General features: G+C 33.8%; 1 protein-coding gene across 1 annotated transcript in view; it reads right to left on the bottom strand.

Moving 5' to 3' along the window:
• The window catches only part of DTWD2 (DTW domain containing 2), a 101,434-nt gene that overhangs the window by 52,457 nt on the left and 21,957 nt on the right, over window positions 1-27,020 (bottom strand). The window contains exons 2-4 of the mRNA XM_057736952.1: window positions 14,773-14,863; window positions 10,461-10,555; window positions 8,077-8,269 (exon numbers count right to left, since the gene is read on the bottom strand). Coding sequence (XP_057592935.1) covers window positions 8,077-8,269; window positions 10,461-10,555; window positions 14,773-14,863 — 379 coding nt within the window. The remainder of the gene's footprint in view (window positions 1-8,076; window positions 8,270-10,460; window positions 10,556-14,772; window positions 14,864-27,020) is intronic.

The raw sequence follows: 27,020 nt of genomic DNA, 5'->3' as shown, positions 1-27,020 counted from the left end.
AAAATAGGTATTCACACAACTATAAATATTTATAACAGTATTAGTCACAACAGCTAAAAAGTACAAACATTCATCAACGGATGAATGATAAACAAAATGTAGTACAGTATATGCATATAATGGTATACTATTCAGCCATAAAAAAGAATGAAGGACTGATACATTCCACAACATAGATGAACTTTAAACTACCCATGGCTAAGTCAAAGAAGCCAGACACAAAAGAGTACATATTATATAATTCCATTTATAGGACATGTCCAGAGTAAGCAAATCTACAAAGACAAAAAATATATATTAGTCTTTGCCTGGACTTGGAAATGGAGGAAGTGGAAAAATGACTGCAAATGGGTACAGAACATTAAAAACTGTGGAAAAAGACAGTTTTACAACTTTGCATATATACTAAAACCCACTGAATTGTACACTTTAAAGGGGTAAATTTTAAGGCTGTGAATTATATCTCAACTTAAAAACATCTAGACCTCATTGCTTCTCAAGCTTTAATCTGCAAAAGAATTACTTGAGTATCTTGTTAAAATGAAGACTCTAAGTAGTTCTAAGGTGAAACCTGCTTTCTGCATTTCTAACAAAATACCTACCAATTGATGCCAGTGATGCTGGCTGGTCTATGAATCACACTGCAGAGCACAGCCTTTCACACTCTGCTACTGTACACCTCTACCTGACTGACTTGAGGATAAAAATACCTTAAATTAAAGGCACTAAGTGAGACCAAATGATTTGTGACATAAAATCATAAACTTAGGTTAACTTTAAAATAAATTAAATCCAAATTTTTAAAATTAGCATATTCTAGGGGTAGCATTTTATGCTGAATTAGAAAGCAGAACCAGGTTATACTCCAAGTTCTCCCCTTACCTGGCTGCAACTTTAGAAGAGTCACTTATTACTGGACTTTACCATTCTCACTTCTGAAACGCTGAGAATTTATTAATCTTTAAGATTCTTTCTAGTTCAAAAATTATACTATTACCTGCCAAAGGATTTGAGAATTTCTCCCAGTAAGAGAAGTGAGTTCACAGTTAAGAACTCAGTAAAGAACAGATGGAAGTAGGGAGGCAAGGAATTCCACACTGAGATCTCTGATAACTTCCTTTAAGCTATCCTTCTACATATAGCAAGATCGTAGTTCCTATCATTTCATATTCTATCACCTGGAATCATAAAAGCAAGTTAACTCAAGTTCTGTATGTAAACATAATGCCATCTACAACCTTGGAGATCAGCCTCATAGTCTCTGAGGAGTACACAACACCGCAACATGTGAGCCAGAAAGAACCAGAAGGTATGGACACACACTGTCAACAAAATTATAAATACTACGCAAAAGTCAAAAGAGTTAATCACTGACATGGTAAACCTTTGGTATTCTGCATTTAACACCCAACTGCTCTGACTATGCCGGAAGGACACAGAAGTTTCATGACAAGAAATAGTTACTTCGTTGCAGCATTAATTGAAAGCATATTTACTGGGAAGTAAAGTGCATAAGTCATTTAACAAACAGCAAGTAGAACAGGCTATTCAGAATCTACATCTCAATAAAGATGTATGTTCCCTAGTTCTCCAGAATCTTTTACATATTTAACTCTGTGAAGTTAAAAAAAAAAAAAAAAAACCTTTGCTTTTTTTGAGGGGGAAAGAAAGGGCATTAAAAAGTAAGCCAACTCCCAATGCTGGTGACAGAAGAAAAGAAAATTGAAATTTTGCATGAAACTAAAAGGATAATCTGAAGAAAATGAAAACACTACTTCAAAAAGATATCTGCACTCCCATGTTCACTGTAGTATAATTTTACAACAACCAAGATATGGAAACAACCTAAGTGCCCATCAATGGATGAATGAATAAAGAAAATGTAATATATGTATATAAAATAGTATATTATTAGGCTATAAAAAAGGAGATCTTACCATTTGTGACAACTTGGATGCACCTTGAGGGCATTATGCTAAGTGAAATAATTCAGACAGAGAAAAGAGAAAGACAAATACTGTACAATCTCACTTACATGTGAAGTTTAAAAAAAAAATCAAGCTTGTAGATACAGAAAACAGATTGATGGTTGCCAGAGGTAGGGGGGTGAGGGGTAGGCAAATGGGTGAAGGGGGTCAAAAGTTACAAACTTGAGTTATAAAATATAAGTCACGGCAACGTAATATACAGCATGATGATTATAGTTAAGAATACTGTATTATATGGGCTTCCCTGGTGGCCCAGTGGTTAAGAATCTGCCTGCCAATGCAGGGGACACAGGTTCGACACCGAGGTCAGGAAGGTTCCCACATGCCACAGAGCAACTAAGCCTGTGCACCACAACTACCGAGCCTGCACTCTACCTATGAGCCACAACTACTGAGCCCTCGCACCACAACTATTGAAGCCCGCATGCCTAGAGCCCATGCTCCACAACAAAGACCCAATGCAGCCAAAAATAAATAAATAAATAAATAGAATATTGCATTGTATATTTGAAAGCTGCTTAAAAAAATAAACTTTTTTAAATTAAAAAACAGCAAGAGCAACAACAAAAGGGACTTCCCTGGTGGTCCAGTGGTTAAGAATTCACCTTCCAATGCAGGGGACGCAGGTTCAATCCCTGGTCAGGGAACAAAGATCCCATATGCCTTGGGGCAACTAAGTCTGCACGCTGCAACTATTGAGACCACACACTCTACAGCCTGCATGCTCTGGAGCCCACGTGCCACAACTAGAGAGCCCGCGTGCTGCAACAAAGATCCCGTGTGCCACAACTAAGACCTGATGTAGCCAAATAAATAAATTTTTTTTTTAAGTTACTAAGAAGAGTAGAACTTAAAAGTTTTCATCACAAGAAAAAAAAATCTGTAACTACATATAGGGATGGATATCAACTAGACTTAATGTAGGGATCACTTTGCAATATACAAATATCGAAACATTATGCTGTAACCTGAAACTAATAAAATGTTATATATTAATTATACCTCAATAAAAAAAATTTTAAGTATAATGATGAATTTGAATTTGGCAACAGATTAGATGTAACATAAACCAGTCCTTAACAGCTCTATGTAGACACAAGAAAACGTTTTTATGAAAATATCTTAGCCAGTGAGTGCTCTGACAGTGCTCTGCTTATCAAGTGAGAAATTAAGCTTTAGTGGAAATTTTAAAGGCAATAAAGCAAGGCTATGCAAACACTCGTTGAAAATACGTTTATGAGGAAAGCCAGGAGCCTCTACAAACATTTCCATATTCACCTTGGACTTATTCCTAGCAAATGTCAAGAGTCTCCTGTGTAAAATTCTTCTGAGAAGAGATTCAATCATTGCCAAATGGTCTGGACATATCAGAAATTCAGATTAAAATGAGGCAAAGTTAATAAGTTTGCATTACAATTCTTTCATTCCTCAATTAGGTTAAGTATGAAGTTCACATGTGGTTACTTGCTCATTTGGAAAAACATATCAGTACTTTGGATGTTAATTCTGATTTCTGTTTTCTTTCTGTCATTTTTTTCTCTCATGTGTATAAAGCAAAAATCTTATGCTACTACAGAAACTAAACTAAGATTAATAGCTAAGACAAATTTATGCAAAAAGCAGATACATGCGTGTATGTGTATTGAGGGGGTGGTAAAAACTGACAAATTACATTTAGAATAAAACCTAATTAACTTAAACTATATTATTTATAGATTTGGGAAACAGACAAGCAATGATCTAAATCTTCCATTTTCATTTTTACTTTTCACTTGGTGAACAAGACTGTAAGAAAGAATTATTAAATTATTTATATAGAGCACTAGCTTTGAATGAACCAAGAAATGCATAAACAAGCATGCTTTTACAAGCAAACAACTGATGTGTAGTGGACTGTAGTTATCTATACAGTTTTTGGTCTGCCCATTCATGCTTTTAAATTGTCCTACTGATAGCAGCAGCCCAAGTTCCCTAAGGAACTTCTTCCTAATTTTTATGGTCCTTCTGTCAATAATGGTACCACCATCCAAACCAACTCCAACGAAAGGACCACCCAGGATTTTACTCTAGGAAGGAGAAATCATCTTTCCATTATGATAAATAAAACCAGGAGGAGACTAATTTGCTGCTTCCCACAGACATCTTCCAGTGGCAGGGAGGAAGTCCATTCATCATAACAAAAAATCAAAACAACACAAAGGGAAGCAAACCCCAAAAACAGAGCTGCCTGTGAACCAGGCTGAGCCAAGTGTGAGGCCATTCCTATCTATTCTGAGTTTCTCAGTAAGGTGACCTGTATACTTCCTTTTGTTTAGTTTGAGCTGGATTTCTCTCATTACTCATGAGAGAGACTTGTTACTTACAACTTATCTGTATCCATATACTAAAGCAAGGGACCCTAGGAAAGTCTATTATGTAATAAAGTTTTTTTCCAGAAAAGCTGAGGAACAAAGTTACTAATTAACTAAAAATCATTACTCATAAGCAGGAAATTTTTTAAGAATTGGAAGATATACTAAAAACAAGCAAACTTTTTTAGTGTTACAGAAATTAGTTCAAAACTTACTATAAAATCACAATTATCAATCTTGTTTTATAATTGTATAGATGTCTAAGGATATGCTATGTATAGTTACCTTTAAAAATCAATCCATTTTTCAATTCATCTTACCTATTTCTCTTTGAATATATTTATACAAAGTATATACTTATATATTACATATAATTAATATACAAAGTATATATTTATATGCTTTTCTTTAGAAAGAGTAAATATACAGATTGCATTGGTTTTTTTGCAACAACTGCTTGAAACATCTTTTCTAACTAAGCCAAACTCATATGTGGGCTGGATACTGTACCATACTCTAAGAGGCCATGAATATTACTGCATACTATTATTTTTAAAATGATCCAAATTTCCCAAATACATTAAGATAAAACTGTCTCAAGATATATAAAATGAGTTTTTATAAACTATGTCATGTTTTAAATTACTATTTTTTTATTTCAAGCAAAAAAATATTTAGGAAAAGATAATCTTTCTGGGCTAGAGCTAGCAAAATTTCAATTTCAAAAAGTAAAACTTGGATATCTATTCCTTACTCTCAAAAGGTTCAGAAAAACATAATTACACAGAGAGAGAGAAAATGATAAAGCATACATGGCATAAAGTTAGCAGTTGAGAGTATTTGAGGGATGTGTGTATTATTAAAACTTTTCTTGAAGTTTGAAGTTATTTCAGCATTAAAGTTTACAACTTAGTATCTTGTTGGCATATAATTACTAAGGTAAATGATGATCACTAAAAGTACATTTATTTTCTATTTTGTGAACTTTGTTTTTATATCTACGACCCATTTTTTGAGCTTTTCACTTTACCTTATTCATTTCTAAGAACTCCAAGCTTATGAAGCCTTTTTCTGATTCATACTCTTCTCAAGAGCCATTTGCCGTTTATGGTGATATTTTCCCTCATGTCAAGTCTATCTGATGTTTCTTTTAATTATTTTCTTTTATCTTCTAGTTGTGAGATACCCATGAAAAGTTTTAATATATATCTACCTACATTTCCTTGTAGTTTGGAAAAACAAGAAGAGGAAAAGAAGAAAGATATATATGGCATAATAGGAGTAGGGAAATTATTTAATTTACCTATTTCCTTATCTGCTACTCAATTTAAAGAAGAAAAATAGTTTTAGTGAATTTTCATTTTTAAAATAGCTTTTAATCTTTTTAACGTGACTATGTACTTCATTTCTGTGGTCGTCATGTAGTTACCACAAAATGAAAGATTAGAGATGCAGATATGGCATATCCATGCAAAAAAGAAAAAAAAATTCAAATATTTTCACAAATATTTTACAGATGTAACACTTTCATCAAACTTTTTTGGTACATTGAGAAATACCTAAATCTAAATGAATATAAAATTTTACCTGGAAGGTGTCACATTCTAACAGTATCCATGCCTTCTATGTGTTGGTTCTTACGAACACCCGGACTACTTAAGAAGTTAGATAAACCTACAGAAGCTATTATATGTAAATATCCCAGATGGAAGTTTCCCGTTTTAGAAGAAGTATACTACTTTGTTTAAGACCATAGGCTTTAGCTCTAAACTAGATAGGTTCAAATCGCAATTCTACTATGAAACAGTTATGTGATCTAAAGCAAATTATTTAACATCTGAGCCTCAGTTTCCTCATTGGTTAACTAATATAATAACAATACTTACCTCATGAGATTTGAGGAAAAATTAAATAAGTTAATATATGTAAAGCACTTGGAAATGAGACTGACCTGTTCAAAGCACTCAACATGTTAGCTGTATTTTGGAACTGTTCTGCATAGTTGAGTCTCATCTAAAAATCATGCCAACACTTCAGTCAAAGGGAGTGAAAACTACAAAGAATTTGAGATTAAAATCTCAGAATCAGGGTTTCACAGTTATTTTTCACTAAGTGCATGGCTTGTATAAACCCAAAAAGAGAGTAGATAAATATACAACACAAAAACTATTGAAAATGTAGGAATAACTTCATTAAAAATTCACAAATAGAAGCTTTTCGTGTACCTTTTTCAATATAAAATAGCCTGAGTATGCAAAAAATAAAAGCATAAAGAAAAACTGCAAATAACAAACTCTAAAAAAAAAATGTAAACACTTTCATTGCTAAATACAGAAGGTAAATTTTTTATATTCATAGAACATGCACAAAAATTTGCCATGTACTTAGCATCATAAAAATAATAAAATTATTCAAAGTATTGTTAGCAATGTTACTTTATCATGATCCAACAAAATAAGAAACAAAAATAAAATAGTGACAAAAATGTTATAACACTTGAGAATTAAGAACTTATTGACAGGGACTTCCCTGGTGGCACAGTGGTTAAGAATCCGCCTGCAACGAAGGGGACAGGGGTTTGATCCCTGCTCCAGGAAGATCCCAAATGCCGCAGAGCAACTAAGCCTGTGCTCCACAACTATTGAGCCCATGTGCTGCAACTACTGAAGCCCACGCGCCGAGAGCCCATGCTCCACAACAAGAGAAGCTATGGCAATGAGGAGCCCGCTCAGCACAATGAAGAGTAGCCCCCACTCTCCACAACTAAAAGAAAGCCTGTGCACAGCAAAAAAGACCCAACACAGACAATTAAATAAATAAATAAATAAATAAATAAATTTTAAAAAAATTAGTACTTCTTATTCATCATACGGTGCATTCCGCCCCCCCACCCCAAGAAAAACAAATTCAGGAAAGGAGTAATGTAAGGGCCAGTTGAAATAGGTACTATAGGTTCATGACAAAGGCTTCCCAGCCCACCATCCTGTACATATACAACAAAATGGCAGCACCTCAAGTTCACCTAAATGAAGTTAGGTGAGCTATTATTTAAACTATTCCAAGCCATGGAAAAATATTAAAATCTCTCCTATTTATTTGATGAAGTTACCATTATCTCAGTACCCAAATATTATAATAAAAGTACATAAAATATATAAATAATAATTTAATGCCATTAAATAAAATGTAAGCTTCACTAATATATCAAAAGATAGATATATAACTTAGAGTTCATTCTAATAACACAAGAACAGTTCAACATTAGGAAATGTATCATTATCAATTACATCAACAAATTGAAGGATAGACCATGATTATAATCATTAATGACAAAAAAAAGTATTTCATAAAAACTCAGTCATGCCTAAGAAGAACAAAATAATTTAGTATCCCTAAAATATTTAAACATAACACTTCTTAACAAAAACATTAATATACATAGAAATAAATAATCCTTAGACTGTTCTGATTAAATGTCTGAGAAACTTTTAACATAGCTAAATGTCTAAACTATTGTGAAATTTGATGGCAGGAATTGACAAAGAAGGACAAATTTGAAACTTTCTATGAATATATAAAACATACACACAGCATATACATACCTCTGTGTATACATTCATATATATATATAAATACCATCAAATTCATATATAAAAGCATATGTGTGTCCTCTCACAGAAAATATACACTACATATGTAACTATACATTTGTATTTACTCTTAAAATACTAGTTTACCTGTTTAGGCAGTCGGAACAAGGAATTCTTGTAGAAAATGTCCTTAGCCTGGCTCCATGTACCATCGATGATGATGATTGTGGAAGGATAAATAGGAGAATCTAATATAAATTCTTCCAAATTAGCAGCTTCAGCCCCTGGATACAATATTAATGTATCAGACTTCTGACAAACAGTTGAAAGTTCAGGATCTCTAAAAGTTTAAAATAAAAGCTTTATTAGGCGGGGTGGGGGGGGGGGTGGAGTCTTATTATTCTTACTGAACTTCATTCAAAAATACATGTCAAAGCATTCTGGCATTAGAGATACAATAATGAATGAGATAGCCTCTGTCTGCAAGCAACAAAGCAAACTTAAGGGTGAAGGAGATAAATTAAAAGTCAATTAAAGACAATAAATGGTATAATCTTCAAACTATAATAATAAATGGCATCTACAACAATATATAGCCAATATCAGCTTTAACAATGTCCCTTTAGATTGAGATCACTGTAAAGATACAGGCTTTCGCCACTCGTAATACACATTGTACTGAAGGTCCTGGTTACTGCAATAAGGCAAGAGAAAGAAATAAAAGGCATAAACATCAAAAAGGAAGGAGTATAAATTACCCTATTTGCAGATGATAATAATGCTACTTACATAGAAAGTTCTAAGGAATCTACAAAACAATTTCTACAACAAATAAATTTAGAAAGTCATAGTATACAGGGTTAATATACAAAGCTCATTTGTTTTCCCAGATACTAGTGGCAAAAAAAACTGAAAATAAGTATTTTTAAATTCCATTTACAAAGGACACCAAAAGTAATGTCTCTTAATCATCCTCCCATAGTTACATCACATACTCTAACAAAAAACTAAATCATTCTATTACCAGATTAATATTAAATCAATAATCTTAATCAGCTTTAGTTTAAAATCCATCAGTGAATAATAATTTACTGAGCAAGCACTATATTTGGCACCATCAAAAAAACGGAACTTAGTACCATAGGCCCAAAATGGGATAGGCTATTTAGAAAAGTATCAAGTTTCTCATCCCCACGAACATTTCTGGAAGGGTTAGATAGCCAAATGTCAGGGATGACCTAGATAGTTTCCACTTCTACCACTATAGATGCTCACCATTTTTGCAATAAAATAACCAAGATCCAAGTTGGCAGATAACATATCCACATCTATCCAAGAATTATAGAGAAACTATCATTATAAGGAGCCCCTGTGTGAAAGAAGTGTCACAGTGCAAATTATGTGGTTGCTCCCCATGTGAAAAGCTCCGGATGGTCCTTCCACTCAAACAAAACACCAAAATTCACAACAGCAGCACCAAGCCCAGAGCAAAGCTCACTTCTGGGGGACAAGGCAATGCAAATTGTGCAAAAGAAAACTCCATATGAGAAAAGAATGCCTAACCAATAATGTCAGAGACAGGAAAAAAAGGATTTTATAAAGTTCTAACATGATGTTATTTTCATAATATAAAGCTAAAATAATAAAGGAAGGAAAAAGTTTGGTCAATTCCTTAGGCTTGGTGCTGGCACTATTCTTACTTAGCATTTTCATAAGTGAACTGAAAAAGAAATCTCCATATTTTCAAGAGAAATTAACTTTTGCATCTAAAAATATATTTAACTGTGTAGATAGGATCGAAGTAATTTGTGAAGGTTGTGAATAGGTAGAAAAGCAACAAATACACTTCAAATGTAAGAAACAACTTGTAGAAAAATTTAAATATACATACAGTACATTATACATATTTATAATAAAGGGTTCTGTAATACAGTGTGAAATAAGATCCAAGAATATTATAGAATTGTCTGTGAAGAAATCAACTAACAAACTGCTGCATATACTGGCTTCATCAAAAAAATATTTTAAATACGACAAGAGAAAGCATTCTATCATTTTTTTAAACTACGGATGTGCCTATAACTAGAATACTAAATATAGTTCTAGTCACTGTACCTCAGGGAAAGCTCTGATGGGTTAGAAGTGAATATACATGTGTTTCTTTATATAAATGTATATCATATATAACTGTAAAAGAAAAAGAAAAACATGAACTAAATCTAATACAAGTACCCTAACATCCTGAAATAAAACATCTTAACAAAAAGTGAAATAAACAGGAAATATACGTGCCTTTTAAGCTCAACATATATACCATGGAATGTAGATAATGCTATAATTTGTTTATTCCATTTTGGTCTGTGTTTTTGTTTACGTTTTGCTTGTCTTGTGTCATTTTGAGGGAGAAGGCAGAAATTAAATTTTTTGATCACTTCCAATATACCATGTTCTAGGTTTAAAAGATAACTAGAAAGAAACCATTCTTAAAGTAAAAGAAGAATTCATTTAAATTGCCCTAAAAGTTAATTTACCTTTCCTCACTGAAGCGACGACCAATCTTGACTTTACACTTATCTTGGGGGAGACATGCTGTTAATAGAGGAACTGTCCGCAACACCTTATTTTCCTGTAATTAAAAAATTAATTAAAACATAGATTTTACTTAGACAAACACTTTTAAAACTTCTTGATGAACATTTGACTCACAACAGTATATATCATTTTCATAAGTCTTTTACTACAGACCACAATTTAATAAAAAGAGCTATAGTTTCTCTGATTTATCAGTATTAGATATAATACAAGTATATATTTTTATTCTGTGTGTGTTTACATGTTTACTGATCAAATAAGATAACATTAATCTAAATAACAGTTAAGACTATGAAAAATGTAAATTTATGTTTAACTAAACTGTGAATCATTTATTCTGACAAATTTTTATTTCACTAATAATTACATTTTGTAGTACATCAACTTGAAGATAATTTCCTAGATATTTATACCCCAAAAGCAAGGAAGTGGAGGACGTCCCTGCTGATCCAGTGGTTCAGAATCCGCCTTCCGATGCAGGGAACATGGGTTTGATCCCTGGTCAGGGAACTAAGATCCCACGTGCTGTGGGGCAGAATGCCACAACAAAAGATCCTGCATGCTGCAATGAAGATCCCGTGTGCCGCAACTAAGACCCGACACAGCCAAAAATATAAATAAATAAATAAACAAATAAATAAATATTCTAAAAAAGAAAGAAAAGAAAGCAAGGAAGTGTTCAAAAAAACAAAATAATAGGGCACATCAAAGGGACACAGAAGCCAATCTTAACGAGCACCCAATGGAGCAACTTGAGCAACAAAATAACACAGTATTTGGATCATAATCCAAAATGTAAGATAAACAGAGTCCGGACTGATATAAATAAATAACTGAATAAATAAATGGGAGAGAAGAGACAAATCTTTCTTATAGAAGAATTCCAAGTAATAAACATAAACACCCCTCTCCAGGAGGTTGAGTTTAATCTCTCCCTCCTACTTGAGTGTGGGCTGGATCTATGGCCTTCCTTCCAAAGAATAAAGTATGGAAAGAGAAAAAATTACAACGTTAGTGTGAAAAAAGCTGGTGACCATTTCTGTAAACTGCATTAACTATCATCATAGTTAATGTTCACCATAAATCAGTGGTTTTTTTCAACATCCTAACTTCCAACACTAAAAACCACCTTTCTGGTTGCCACAAGAATTCCACCCTTAATCCTAGTAGTAAAGTCAGGTTCTTAGCTATTCTGCCTTAGCTTCATACTTTTGGTTATTTTGTCCGTAGTGCTCAGTCACTGCCTGGCTCTTCTCCACTGGCCCACCTGGGAATGTCATGCTTGATCAAATAAGTGACAGAGGCCCTCTCTAATCAGTTTACCTACAAAGAATCCAATGTCATCTTTACCAATTTACATAATCCTGCATATATATCCTCACAGTGAAAAATCTGTGTAAAAAAAAAAAAAAGACAATGTACTAAAGGAATATCAAATATTACTTATTTTCCTTTAGAAACTCCTAGTTATTTAGCAAATTAATATACAAAGTAATAAAGTTAGATATAAATTCATAAAAATAATTAAAAATAAATTTGTAATTACATTATTTATGTTTAAACAGAAACCAAAAGTATTGTAGTAATAGTATTCAACAACCACAAACACACACATAGATACACCTTCAGGGAATTTTTTGTGTTTACCTCTTTCACCCCTGGGTCTCAGAAGTATTGATTAAAATAATATGTAAAAGGTAAATTTAAAGATGCTGAGCATAGTTAAACTGATCTACCTAATAAAAAGTTCAAAAAGGAAATAGGAGAGTCAGAACTTGCTGGGATTTTAACTAAGAACAACATGTAGCAGACTGGCGCCCTGAGGAAGCCTAAAAATACCAATTTGGAACAGCTCCCATGATGAATGGGACTAGCAGGAGATAGGTGAGAGGGGAGTTTTAGGACATTTTCCAGTGTTTCATACTGTTTTCTTCCCTCCTTACCATCACTATTGAGACTTTCACACATAATTAATTCACTTTCCAAACTTTTGTCAAAGTGACAAATGTATAACAGTCAAATTAAATAGTGCCAAAAGATTTGTAATGTTCCCAGATACACTCCCCAATACTACTTCCTAGAGACAATCACTTTATCTCTTCTAGCTATTTCTTCCAGTAGTTATATCTGTATTTCTATATATGTCTTGCTATTTCTTATCGATTGTAGATATTACCTACAAACTACCATTTATTATCATCATGATAGCTAACTTTAACATACATAATTCTAAGTGCATTTTATATATTATTCACTTCCTATTCACCACAAACCAGTAACAAAGTATGTTTTTCATGATGTCCATTTCACTAATGATAAAACTGAAGCACAGAGAGGTTAATTATCTTGCCCAGGGTTACAGAGTATACAGAGCTGTTAAGGATTTAAACTCCTGAGCCTTACTCTTAACTATAGCATTCTATAACTACAGCCTCTCATAATGAAAATTTAGCTTCCTTACATCACTCCTTACCCTTACATATTCTAATATTTTTAGTTAAATCAATAAACAGTATTTACATCAATGGCTATATATACATTGTTCACAAAAGGTCATGCAATTTAACAGAACATTTCTTTCTTTTAAAGTTCTTTGTTATTCTTAAGATAACTGTTTTGTTTTTATTCTTAAGTAATTTTGTACGTGCATACATCTACTCTTTAAAATGCTCCATCATATCATCTCCATTTCATCCACTCCATCATCTTCTTTTCTCAAAGTCCCCTCCTAGAGTCTATTCAAATTGTTTTCAATCACTTTTTAGGGGAAGTCATCAAACTGGCCTATTCTTTTATTGAAAACAGTATATGCCGAGATTAAGCACAAGGTAGTCCAGTATGGCTGAGTTACATTAAGACTGTAAAGTTCTTTGGGTGACAAGGAAAAACAATATGGATGTACTTGTACATATATAAAATACATCTGTAGCACACACAATTATGGTTGGATCATCTAAACTGTGAATTAACCATGAAGGAAGGAAGGAAAGAAGGAAGAGAAGGAGGGAGAGAGGGAGGAGAGGGGGAGGGGTAAGGAGAAGAGAAGAATGAAGAAAAAATAATAAGAGTTATGAAAACATTAAAATTGCCACAAATCAATGAAAACACCTACAGTTTAAAACACCTACATTAAACATCTTACGTTTGGAACCATACAACAATGAAGTGGTCCCATACTATGTATACTGCAAAATGAAAACAGCACTCATCATCAAAGATCAAGTTTTAGTCACAACTGTTATGGCCAGTAAGCTATCATCTTATGTAAATTTGAACTGCACCATGTTGTAAGTTTAAATGCAGTAAAATAATGCTAGTGATCAAAGTGTCACAATCCTGACAAAAGCATGTTGTTAACACTGAAAAAAAAAGTTGCCCAACAAATGAAATATTTAACAATTTGCAATAAAAGAATAATTGTTTCATCATTTGGAAAAGGAAAGTGACAGATTAATATCCTTTAATGTCTTCGCTAAAGTCTTCAAGTGGTATATACTTCAGAAATTTAAGAAAAAAATTATTCCTCCTTCAAAAGCCTGGAAAAGTTTTAACTTTGATTTACACTGAACCTATTTTTGTACCATGCATCAAACTAGTTTGGTATTGATGATAATTTCTGGTTATCTATGATCTCTTTCCCTCCTCTCTTCATTACTGCAGTTAATCAAGAGTTAGTAACACACATACACACTCCCATATGCATAATTCTCACCAATATATGAAATTATTAACTAAAAAGTCCTTCTATATAACATATATACACATTTTAATATTTTTTACTTTTATATAATACATGTAAAATATACATATTTGTTCTATTCATTTAAAGAAGTAAAAAATTTATTTTACACATTCATTTTATAACACTACACTGCTGAGAGTTACCTCTACCTTAACAAGAAAAGACATCAAAGGATACAAGCTATGATCAAAATTTAAGAAGCAATAATTTCTTACCTCTCTACTCACAAAATCTTTTTTTCCTCCATACAAAATTGCTGGAGTTCCAAATTTCTATATACTATTCAATAACACAGTTTTTATGAAATAACATTTATCTGTCTATAAAGCATATGACACTATATTATCATATAATATATAAAAGAAACTTTTTTCCCAAAGAGAAAGCATTTATCAATTTGTTTTCAAAAATGCAGAAGAGCTGAAAGGGATGAGTATGTTCATCTGTATGCTTCCTCTTGTGTACTAATATTCTGTGTGAAACTGTGTACTTTACAACATCTTACTCACCTCTGCGGGATGCTGAATTATGTACAAGTGGGTAGAGATGTGTAGAGGATGCACTGGCAGAAATGGACACAAACACACTTTCTGAGGCCGGCTAAAGGACAGAAAAAAAAAAAAATGAAAACCTGTATGTTCAAAATAAAATTATATAACAGTAACCTAAAATTTGAACATAATCCCAGTTCATTATACAGATTTGCTAAAGCTGCATTCTTTTAAAATGATACCAAGAGTGAATTTAATCAATCATATTTTCAGCATGAGAATTTGAAAAAAGACTCAAGTCAATGTTTTACCATCCATATAGCTCAGAGTACCTCAAAAAATTTTGCCTTAATTATCTTCAATGGAAGAATAACTCATAAGTCACCACCATGGTCTTTTGAGTCATGAAGCAACACTTCTAATAATTTGCATTCCAAATCAAGAACAGATCTCATGTCAAAGAGAAACCTGGCAACTGAGCTAAATCATCTGAAGTTAGAGGGAACAAAATGATAACAAAATATTAGAATATAATTACTACCTAGAAGAGAGCTCTAATCAAACTTAGCCATCACTCAACATGGAGAGCTTACCAATTGTGAGAAGAAACCCAACAGGGGCCACCAAAGTATATTTGGCTAGAATTATATTCACTGAGACTCTGTCATATCCATTTATTTTCCCTTTTGTTATTGTGTACTTTGTTGTTTCTGTTTTACTTAACTTTTTACTGCTTTGTTTCAGTAACACTTATTACAAAATTCAGATGGAATAAAAGGGTATACTTCCCATCTCAGTCCTCCAGCCTGGTGCATTCTCTTCCCTAAGGGCAACCAGCAATTAGTTTCTTATTGTGTCCTTCCAAAGGTATTGAAGAAATACACATGGATAGTCTACCAGTATATCCTATTTAATATATGTTTATAATATGAAATTCTTCAAATAGCCAGATACAGTATATGATGGAAGTAAATTTCCACAACAGATCACTATTATAGGCAGATGTTACACACCCTTACAATACTATACAAGTGAATGTTATATTAAAAAGAATTCCCAACAGCATACTTACTACTAGAAAATTGATTGCTATCAACTGTTTCCTCAGTTTTACTTATGTTGAGTTACAGCCTTAGGTAAGAAATACTTATATTAATAAAACACAGAGTGTGAGCAAACTGGTTCAATTACATCCACCACCTCATTCTGCAAGAAACTGTCAAACCTTTGCTCTTGCTGAAGAAATTATCTAGATAATATCTTAAGCAGAGGTAGAAATGTATTGTACAACATGACCCCACTTCCCCTCTCCATTACTGAACCCAGAGTAGATAATGAACCAAAAAAAAAAAAAAAAATCAATATACTTGCTTTTCAGTGATGTCTGAAATGATTGTGTGACTACTCAGTCCTACAATGGATTCCCTCTCAGGAATGTGAGCAGATTTATAGGAATGGACAATCTTTCAGTGGTCCCAAGAAGAGTAAACATAAGTAAACACAGGAGCAGTGAATGATGGAACTAGGTATACAACAAACAGATCAAGTGTTGCAATTAGAAAGGATTTTCCATTCAACAGAAGGAGGAAGAGGATGAGATACATTTGAATTCTAAAAGTTTAAGTTTCTGATTTTTTTAAAGATTTTTTTTGATGTGGACCACTTCTTTAAAGTCTTTATTGAATTTGTTACAACATTGCTTCTGTTTTATGTTCTGGTCCCTTGGCCCCTGAGGCATGTGGGATCTTAGCTCCCTGACGAGGGATCAAACCCACACCCCCTGCATTCGAAGGTGAAGTCTTAATCACTGGACCGCCAGGTAAGTCCCTAAGTTTGTGATTTTTTTATATGACACTCTGCATATGACTGCAATGCATGATCAGATGTCAGTAAAAGTCTTTTATAAAATGTAATTTAAGATCAGATGAAACCTTTTTATAAAAATCAGAATTTAGTTGGAATATCAACTTGCATATTTATAAACTATATGATTCTAAGAATATGAAAAAATGCAAAAAATTTCTTAAGTCCTATGCAGGAAGCATCTACATATCAACAGGGCCAAAGAACTGCAAAATCCAATTAGGTAAATAAACTCACCGAAAACTGTAGATTTCTGTGGGTAGCAGAAAACTAGGTTAAATAAACACTTAACAGCTTTAGCTCATGACATACATAGTAATTATAAAAGTCCTTAGTATGACAGTTAGGATAGTGCAAAGAACTGCTCTAGCTATTGATAACTCTGGATTTCACGTCTGACCAAAACCTCTGCTCATGGGGGGAGAAAAAGTTACCTGGGATAGTAATTTCTTTACTGGAAAGACATGTTTGATCTTCAGGAAAATTTTAAATTAAGCAGTTTGGAGAGCTCCACTTGCAGGATAACAGGGAAAGTTGCTTCAGAGACCCACTCTCCACTGAAACAAACAAAACTGACAAATATAATTTTTAAAAACTACCATTTAAAGTCTCTAGAAATTGTCCTAAGGGCATATTCAATTGGAGAAACATTATTTAAGAAAATCTATGAAAACTTGGTATTGGGATAGTTTGTGGCATTTGAGCTATGACCCATTTACTACCTTGGCCCAATTCAGGTTGACAGAAACTCCACTCTAGGTAAGTGTGGCCAAGAGAACGGAGCTTCCTTTCAGCTTTCAATCAACACTTACCATATGTCACAGAAAAAAGTAGACCATCAGCATTTCTAATCCCCTCCAACTCCAAATTGAAGAAAATAAATTCCTGATGAGTGTGGCCAACAGAGCAGAGGCTCTCTTCCTCCACTTAAAAACCACAAGCTTTACCATAGTTCAGTACGCTGAAAATGCTGGGTCCCCCATTGTTCTCATCCCAGTTCACTGGTAGGACAGAAGTTCTACACCAGAAGTAGCAAGTCAGAGGCTACTGCCCAGTCCTGTGCCCAGAACAGTGGCTCAGAGAATCTGCCCTGGAGGAGAGGCAGACTATAAAAAAAGACAGCTCTGAAGCTCTCCCCAAAGTAACTGACTTTATATGAAATGGAGTGTGAGAAGTTCAAGCCTAAGGGTGCTCTCAAAAACAATAACTCTTCTTAATTAAGAGCAACAAGCTAAAATCACAGGCCAGGTAGTTTATCAGAAAGAACCAGGATAGGGCTTCCCTGGTGGCACAGTGGTTAAGAACCCACCTGCCAATGCAAGGGACATAGGTTCCAGCCCTGGTCCGGGAAGATCCCACATGCTGTGGAGCAACTAAGCCCAAGCGCCACAACTACTGAGCCCATGCTCTAGAGCCCGCAAGTCACAACTACTGAGCCCATGTGCCACAACCACTGAAGCCCATGTGCCTAGAGCCTGTGCTCTGAAACAAGAGAAGCCACCACACTGAGAAGCCCACACACCACAACAAAGAGTAGCCCCCGCTCACTGCAACTAGAGAAAGCCCGCGCAGCAAGGAGGACCCAATGCAGCCAATAAATAAAAAAGAAAGAACCAGGATAAGAGACAGCTGAGAAGAGCACACCCGCAGTCAGAACAATCCTCAAAGAGTGACCTCAAAAACTACCCCTCCCCGAATTTAACTGGTTCAGACTGCTGAGCAATTTATTCTCCAGGGCACTGTATTTAAATGATAAAATGATCAGCTGATAATTAGTGGAGCTTAATAGGCAGGATGCAATACCAATAGAAGAAGGCAGCTTAAGAGAAAGATGCTAAAAAAGAGACACTCGAAGATAATCCGCTAAAATCATTGTAATACTGGTGGTGTTTGCACAACTTTGCTATACAACAACAACAACAAAAACCTCTAAATCATACACTTTAATAGGATAAATGCCGTGGTCTATGAATCATATCTTAACAAAGCTGTTATTAAAAAAATAAAAATGCAATGAAAAAGAATGTTCAACCTAGTTAGTAAGAAAGGCATTTTAGGGGCTTCCTAGGTGGCACAGTGGTTAAGAATCTGCCTGCCAATGCAGGGGATACGGCTTCGATCCCTGCTCCAGGAAGATCCCACATGCTGCGGAGCAACTAAGCCCATGCGCCTGCAACTTTAGAGCCCATGAGCCACAACTATTGAGCCCATGTGCTGCAACTACTGAAGCCCACGTGCCTAGAGCCCATGCTCCACAACAAGAGAAGCACAGCAATGAGAAGCCTGCACACAACGAAGAGTAGCCCCCGCTCATCGCAACTAAAGAAAGCCCGCGCACACCAACAAAGACCCAACACAGTCAATAAAATAAATTAATTAATTAAAAAAAAAAGAGAGACATTTTACCACTATTTGACATCATGTTAAGGTGGGTTTCCTAAGAGCAAAGACTTGACCTACTTTCTTCATTTTTATATCCCAGCACCTAGCATAGTAAGCTATCAATAAATACTGTTGAATACTGAGGGAATACCTTTGCATTCCCTCTTACCTTGACCTTGAAATGCCTTTCTCCTCCTGCACAATTTCTTATTCTATCCCTTCATTTTCTTACATATCAAATACTGATCTCTCCTTCACTTCCTCCCTAGTACAAAAGCAATTAGTTTGTATTATAAATGAAATACAGAGTCTCAGATCTTCCTTTGACATTTTTGTTGTTTTATTTTGTTTTGGCCATGACGAGCAGCTTGACGGATCTTAGCTCCCCAACCAGGGATCAAACCTGGGCCCCGGCAGTGAAAGCACCAAGTCATAACCACTGGACCACCAGGGATTCCCTCAGATCTTCCTCTGTTATCATTTGTGATCTTTCTGGTAAGCAATACCACATAGGAGGCAAAAATATTTACTGAAGAAAATATTTACTTAAAAAAAACCCAGGACTTCCTAGGTGGCGCAGTGGTTAAGAATCCGCCTGCCAATGCAGGGGACACGGGTTCAATCCCTGTGCCAGGAAGATTCCACATGCCACGGAGCAGCTAAGCCCATGAGCCACCACTACTGAGCCTGCGCTCTAGAGCCCGCAAGCCACAACTACTGAGCCCACGTGCTATACAACTACTGGAGCCTGTGCACCTAGAGCCCGTGCTCTGAAACAAGTCACCCCAATGAAAAGCCCATGCATCACAACAAAGAGTAGCCCCCACTCGCTGCAACTAGAGAACGCCCGCCTGCAGCAACAAAGACCCAGCACAGCCATAAATAAATAAATTTAAAATAAAAAAAATGTTAAACCATCTCTTACCAAACTAGTGAATAAGTGCAGAGTAATTGCTATCTTCAATTTAAAATCTTTTTCCAAAAGAATAAAATACCTAGGAATAAACTTAACCAAGGAGGTGAAAGGCCTGTATATTGAAAACTACAGGACATTAATGAAAGAAAGTGAATAACACACAAATAAATGAAAAGATATTTCATACTTGTGGATCGGAAGAATTAATGTTTTTAAATGTCCATACTACCCAAAGCAATCTACAGATTCAGTGCAATTCCTATCAAAATTCCAATGACATTTTTCACAAGAATAGGACAAAAATTCCTAAAATTTGTATGCAAACATTAAACCAAATAGCCAAAGCAATCTTGAGAAAGACAAGTCAAGCATCATGCGCCTTGATTTCAAACTATACTAACAAAGCACTAGTATTCAAACAGTATTATACTGACATAAAAACAAACAAAGATCAATGCAACAGAACACAGAACCTAGAAGTATACCCATGCATATATGGACAATTAATTAACAACAAAGGAGCCAAGAATATACAATGGGGAAAGGACAGACTCTTCTAAATGGTGTTAGGAAAGTTGGACATACAAATGAATGAAACTGGACTACTATCTTACACCATACACAAAAATCAACTCAAAATGGATTAAAAACTTAAGTATAAGGCTGGAAACCATAAAATTTCTAGAAGAAAATAGAGGCAGAAAGCGCCTTGACTTAGGTCTTGGTAATGATGTTTTTAATCTAACACCAAAAGCAAGAACAAAAGCAGAAATAAACAAGTGGGACTACATCAAACAAAAAGCTTCTGCACACCAACAGAAACTACCAGCAAGAAATGACAACTGACAGACTAGGAGAAAATATTTGCAAATTATATATCTCATAAGGGTATATAAAGAACTCACCCAACTCAAAAGTTAAAAAAACAAACAATCCAACTGAAAAATGGGCATAAGATCTGAACCTACATTTTTCTAAAGAAGACATACAGATGGCCAACAGGTACATGAAAAGATGCTCTACATCATTAATCATCAGGGAAATGCAAACGAAAACCACAATGAGATATCACCTCACACCTGTTAGAATGGCTACTGTCAAAGAGAATAGAAATAAATGCTGGAGAAGGTGTGGAGAAAAGGGAACCCTCCTATGCCGCTGGTGGGAATGTAAATTGCTACAGCTCTATGGAAAACAGTATGGAGATTCCTCAAAAAATTAAAAATAGAACTACTATATGATCCAGCAATTCCCCTTCTGGATATTTATCTAAAGAAAATGAAAATATGAAATCAAAAAGATATCTGCATTGCCATGTTCAATCCAGAATTATTTATAATAGCCAAGATATGGAAACAACCAAAGTGTCCATCAGTGGATAAACGGATAAATAAATTGTGATATATATGCAATGGAATATTATTCAGCCATAAAAAAAGAATGAATTTCTACGATTTGTGACAACATGGATGGACCTCAAGGGCATTATGCTAAATGAAATAAGTCAGAGAAAGATTAATACTGTATGATCTCTCCTATATGTGGAATCTTTAAAAAACAACAACAACATTACAAAACAAAACAAAAAAAATGTAAAGTCAGATAGAGAGAAAAGATTGGTGATTGCCAGAAGCAGCAGGTAGGGGGGGGAGAAATGGATGAACTGTTTTGTATTTTTTAGTTTTAAAAAACTGAACAAAATAATAAGTAAAAATTTTAAATAAAAATAAAATCTTTTTCCAAAGAACAAAAAAATCTAAGTTCAACTTAATCCTTGAAGGTTTAAATATTTCAAGTTGATAATGGATTACATAATGTATAAATTCAACAAATTTTTATTCAAATATTTACTGTATATGTACCTGTGTCAGACATTAGGCACCTGGAGCAATAAAACAGAAAAAGATTCCTGCCCTCATAGAACGTATATGTTCTCACTGTGCCAGAAAGAATTTTTTAAAAGTTCCTTGCTTCCTATGAACTACTACGATGACAGGAAAAAAATATATCAGATAACCACATACCAAAACTTACTATTTATTATTTATCATTATCTATAAATAATGAACATTCATCTTACATAAAAATCAAACTACTTCTAGAATTTATATACACCTAAGGAAGAAAAATTAATATCTGTATAAGTATCAACTGGTAAACTGGATATAGGTTTGGGGAATAACTATTAAGATTTGTCACTAACAATATTGTCTTGCTATGTGATCTTCACTGTGTCAGAGGTTTTCAATTTCCTTCTTCATAGAAGTGGTAATAAGGCACCAAGGAAGTTCTAGGGAATTAACTACTGAATCACAGGCAAATGTAATAAAAATATAATCATTTATGACTATGTTTCAACTAACTTAGAATGACCAAAGTAAGAGCTGAGATTTTTCCCCCTTCTACATTTACAACACATTGCAAATGCATTATAAACACTGTTTTCTATCACTGGGGTTTATCTTCTTTAAAATCTATACAACCTAATTGATGTTAATTATATTCTTAACATACAAATGGAATTTTCAAAAAATTTCCCTAAAGAAGTTTTATGTAATAAGCTTTTTCTTCTTTTCTCAATAAGATAGCAAGAATAAATATGTAGGCTTCCTGTCACACTAGGACTGACTGGCTTCTGAAGTGAATGCTGTAACACAGGGGTAATCTGTCACTCTGGGTGTGCTATCTTTGACAGCCTGCAGGCAAATAAAATCATATGTGATATATGACTAGAGATGCTAAACACCTACAGAAACATCTTCCAAAAGTTTAATTAATATTTGAAAGTTTAATTAAATTTCTAACATAATATTCACTGAAAGCTATTTTTCTCATACTACTAATTTTAATCAAGAAAATTTCACAGAGGCAAACTTTAAAGATTAGTGAATAGATTTACAAGAATCACTATTTTAAAAAGAAATTCTTTTACCCACTAAATGAAAGCAAATGTAGAACCCAGAAAGATAATGCACCTCAAATTTCCCAACACTCAACAAAAATCTTCACCATAGAGTAAAAAAGCAAAGAACAAAGAGTTTCATCACTTTTCAATAGATCAGTTGAATACATACACTGCATTACACATAAAAATGACAATAATTTTCTAATTTTAAGACTTTGAAAAACTAAATGCCACAGTGCCCTCTACTGTCATTTTGAGAGAGTAGCATCGACATATATGCACTACCAAATGTAAAATAGATAGCTAGTGGGAAGCTGCTGCGTAACATAGAGAGATCAACTGGATGATAGGTGATGACTTAGAGGGCTGGGATAGGGAGGGTGGGAGGGGATATGGGGATATATATATAAATACAGCTGATTCACTTTGGTGTACAGCAAAAACTTGCACAATGGTGTAAAGCAAATATATTCCAATAAAGAGCTTTAAAAAAAATAAACTTAAATAATCTGTAAAATAAACTCTAGGTTTTACATTTCTGAAATTATATCCAATATAATCAATGAAATAAGAAACAGCTTTTCATTCTTAATATTACAATAAAATTTCATCTCATAAAGATGCAACTTCAACCATGTCTCTTTGCTTCAACTGTAAAAAAAAAATGATATTCTCATAACCCCTCAAAACTGTTTTTAATCACTACATTATTTTATAAATGCCTTCAGAAGTAGGGGAATAATAGGCTTAGAAAAAAAGATCACTGCTATAGGAGAAGAAGTAACTCTCTAAAGAGAATAAATATCTTTAGATGAGACATACTGACCTAGGCAGGCCTAGAGCAGTGGTCTCCAAAGTGAATTAAGTAAAATATCCCAATGGGGTGAAAAAAGATAATACCAATATTATTGCTTCTATTTATAATTAAGCATTACAAATATTTAGTATATAGAATAACACTCCCTCTGTGGGATGGTATATCACATGGTAATATGTCAGGATATGCAGTATCCTAATAAAAAAGGAGTTTCATAACATGAAGTGTTAACAACAGCACCCACAAAGAAACTATATATACCCACAAAGAGTCTATATTGAAGAAATTCTAATTACACAATTACAAACAAACAACAAACACATGGCAGCGATGTTTCTTACTGCTACTTCAAAATTCTTCATCAGAGTCAATAAATCTAATCAGATATGACAATAACTTTAAAAAGTAGAAATTATAAAGATTATTTGAACTGTGAAATCACATCTTACTATCAGTAACTTACTACCATAAAACTTACTATAAGTATATATTACGTCTCAAAAATACTAAATAAGAATAGGACTCCATCACAATTAGCAAGACATTTTTAAATAGTTTATTTCACCATTATCTCTTCCCTTTTATCTATGTTTTTGTATGTTTTATGAGGCAAGTCATACATTAGTATGTGATAAATGTATATTATCATACATAAATATGTACACCTATTAGAATTACATCCTAAGTATTTTTTATCCAACTGAGGTATGTATTCAAAATAATTTAGAGATCACTGGCCTAGAGATAAGCTTGTTCCTACTACAAGATCTATAACTAAGAAAAACTTTAGTGTTATTATAATTAAAGAAGCCTTCAGAGGAGCCAGATGGTTGGAAAACAAAAGCCTTGTGTCCAGAGAGATGACTATATACAGCATCTATATAAAGCCCCCACAGGAGCTGCAATGACAAAGTGACAGATCAACTGAGAATCTTATCATAAAGTAATCATCTATAGTCAGTTATCTTATTATTTACTTTGCTTTCTTATATAGAAATAAAACAAATAGAAAAAGATAAACATCTTTCTTAATAGTAAGTTAAGTAAATCACTCTTTGCCCTGTAAACTCTTACTTTATACTTTCATGATTTGCCTTAAATATTTATTACACAGACATGTTTTCTCTCACACTCAATTCACTATGAATTCTAGAGCAATCAATTTCTTAATTACTTTTCTATGACCCAAGCCATGCCTTCACTGGATATTGAATTAATAATGATTGAATGAACAACGACTACCCATATGATTCATCAAAGTAAACCTCCAGGTCCATGTGTAGCAGAATTCTATGCTCCTTAGCCATTGGCCAACTAAAGGGAACAGCATGAATGGCCATCCTGACAAGCAAGGAGTCAAAGGTTAAGTTGTCCCAAGGACCAGCGATACCTCAGTAGAGATATTTTACAAAGAACAACATAGAATGAAGGGACCATGTTACTAGGAAACATTTTCATACTCTTTATTCTTTCTTCTTCATTCCCTTGCCTAAAAGCTGTCTATATTTTAAAATACAGATTTTGAATAACTGATTTATTAAGGAAATACTCCTCCTAAATTTATATAAAGGTCCATTTCTTCAAAAGAGCAAGAGAGAATTGAGATTTTTCTTTGATATGAGAGAAATATAAGGTTTAAGATAGTGTTACTTTACTACACAAAAGAACACAATAATGCTATGAATAAGCCAATTTTAATACCACTAAAAAAAGTATTTTTCATCAATGGAATATTTATTTGTAGCTGGAAAGTAAGTACTTCTAAATGCCCTAGGATTACAAACTCTCCATAATGAGGCAATTTATATATGGTGACCTGCAACATTAACACATGCAAAGTTATTTACTTGCTCTTAATCTCTGAATCTAGAAAAACTACCCAAACAGTTTTGACTAACTGTAAAATAAACCGGTTTCATAAATAATAATAATGATAATTCATGAAGGAGAAAAAAAAAGAGGGAGGGGGGAGAAAAAGAGAGGAAGGAAGAAATGAGAAGGAAGAGGAGGGAATAGAAAAAGACAGGAGATGAGAACAAGGAGAAAAGGGAAAGAGGAAGAATTTAACAACAATTGTACACTTTTATGCTACAGGCACTATGTTAAATACTTTACCTTCATTTAATTCTTACAAAACCTGTCAAAGAAAGGTAGTATTACTGTCCTAATTTACCAAATGAAGAAACCAAGGCTCAGAGAGGTAATATAACTTTCTCAAGAGAATACAGAGCTGGGGCTAGAACCCAGTTCTGTCTAATTCCAAACTGTTTGCCCTTAGTCAATGCATTCTGTTGACTCCATATAAGCATTTAATGTCAATGAAAAGTCTTAACACATAACTCTGTACAGCTGCCCTAGGTCCCAGAAGGCCTAGAACTAAAATTAAAATATTTGGTGATAAATAAACCTAAGAGTCTGAAAGAGACAAGGAAGAAGCAAAAGATCAAAGTCAAAGAAAGGTCAAAGAAAGAACATTCCATTCAAAAGCAGCAGAATATGGGGGGGGGGGAGGGGACGAATTGGGAGATTGGGATTGCCATATATACATTACTAATAAGAAAAAAAATACCAAATTTTACACTCTAAAGATATGCAGTTTATTGCATGTTAACTGTATCTCAATAAAAGTTCTTAAAAAAAAAAAAAGGCAGTAGAACACAGTGTTTTCAAGTGCATATGGAATATTCTCCAGGATAAATCACATGCTAGGCTACAAAAGAAGTCTCTACAAATTAAGAAGACTGAAACCACATCAAGCATCTTTTCTAGCCATAAAGGTATAAGAATAAAAATCAAGTATGATTAAAAAAAATTGCAAGAAACACAAACACATGGACACTTAACAATATGCTACCAATGTGTCATTGAAGAAATCAAATAGAAAATCAAAAAATATCTGGAGATGTATGAAAATGGAAACACAACAATCCAAAATCTATGGGAAGCAGCAAAACAAGTTTTAAAAGGAAGGTTTACAGCAATACAAGCCTACCTCAGGGAACAAGAAAAATCTCAAACAATCAATCTAACTTTACATCTAAAGGAAGCAGAAAAAGAACAACAAAAAAAACCCCAAAGTTAGTAGAAGAAAAATAATAAAGATCGGATTAAAAATACAGTTGATCTACTCGAGGGAGGGTGGGGGGGGAGTTGATGGAGGGAGGGAATATGGGGATATGTGTATAAAAACAGATGATTGAACTTGGTGTACCCTCCAGAAAATAATAAATAAATTTTAAAAAAAATTAGATTTCCAAATAAGAAAAAAAAAAAAAAAATACAGTTGATCTTTGAACAGCATGAGTTTAAACTGCATGGCTCTCCTTGTATGCAGATTTTTTTCAATAAATTTGTATTACAGTACTATAAGACCTGTAATTAGT

This window comes from Hippopotamus amphibius, chromosome 1 (genome assembly GCF_030028045.1).
Source record: "Hippopotamus amphibius kiboko isolate mHipAmp2 chromosome 1, mHipAmp2.hap2, whole genome shotgun sequence".
NCBI lineage: Eukaryota > Metazoa > Chordata > Mammalia > Artiodactyla > Hippopotamidae > Hippopotamus > Hippopotamus amphibius.
The sequence above is the reverse complement of the archived record's forward strand: the minus strand, read 5'-3'. Positions and strand labels throughout refer to the sequence as shown.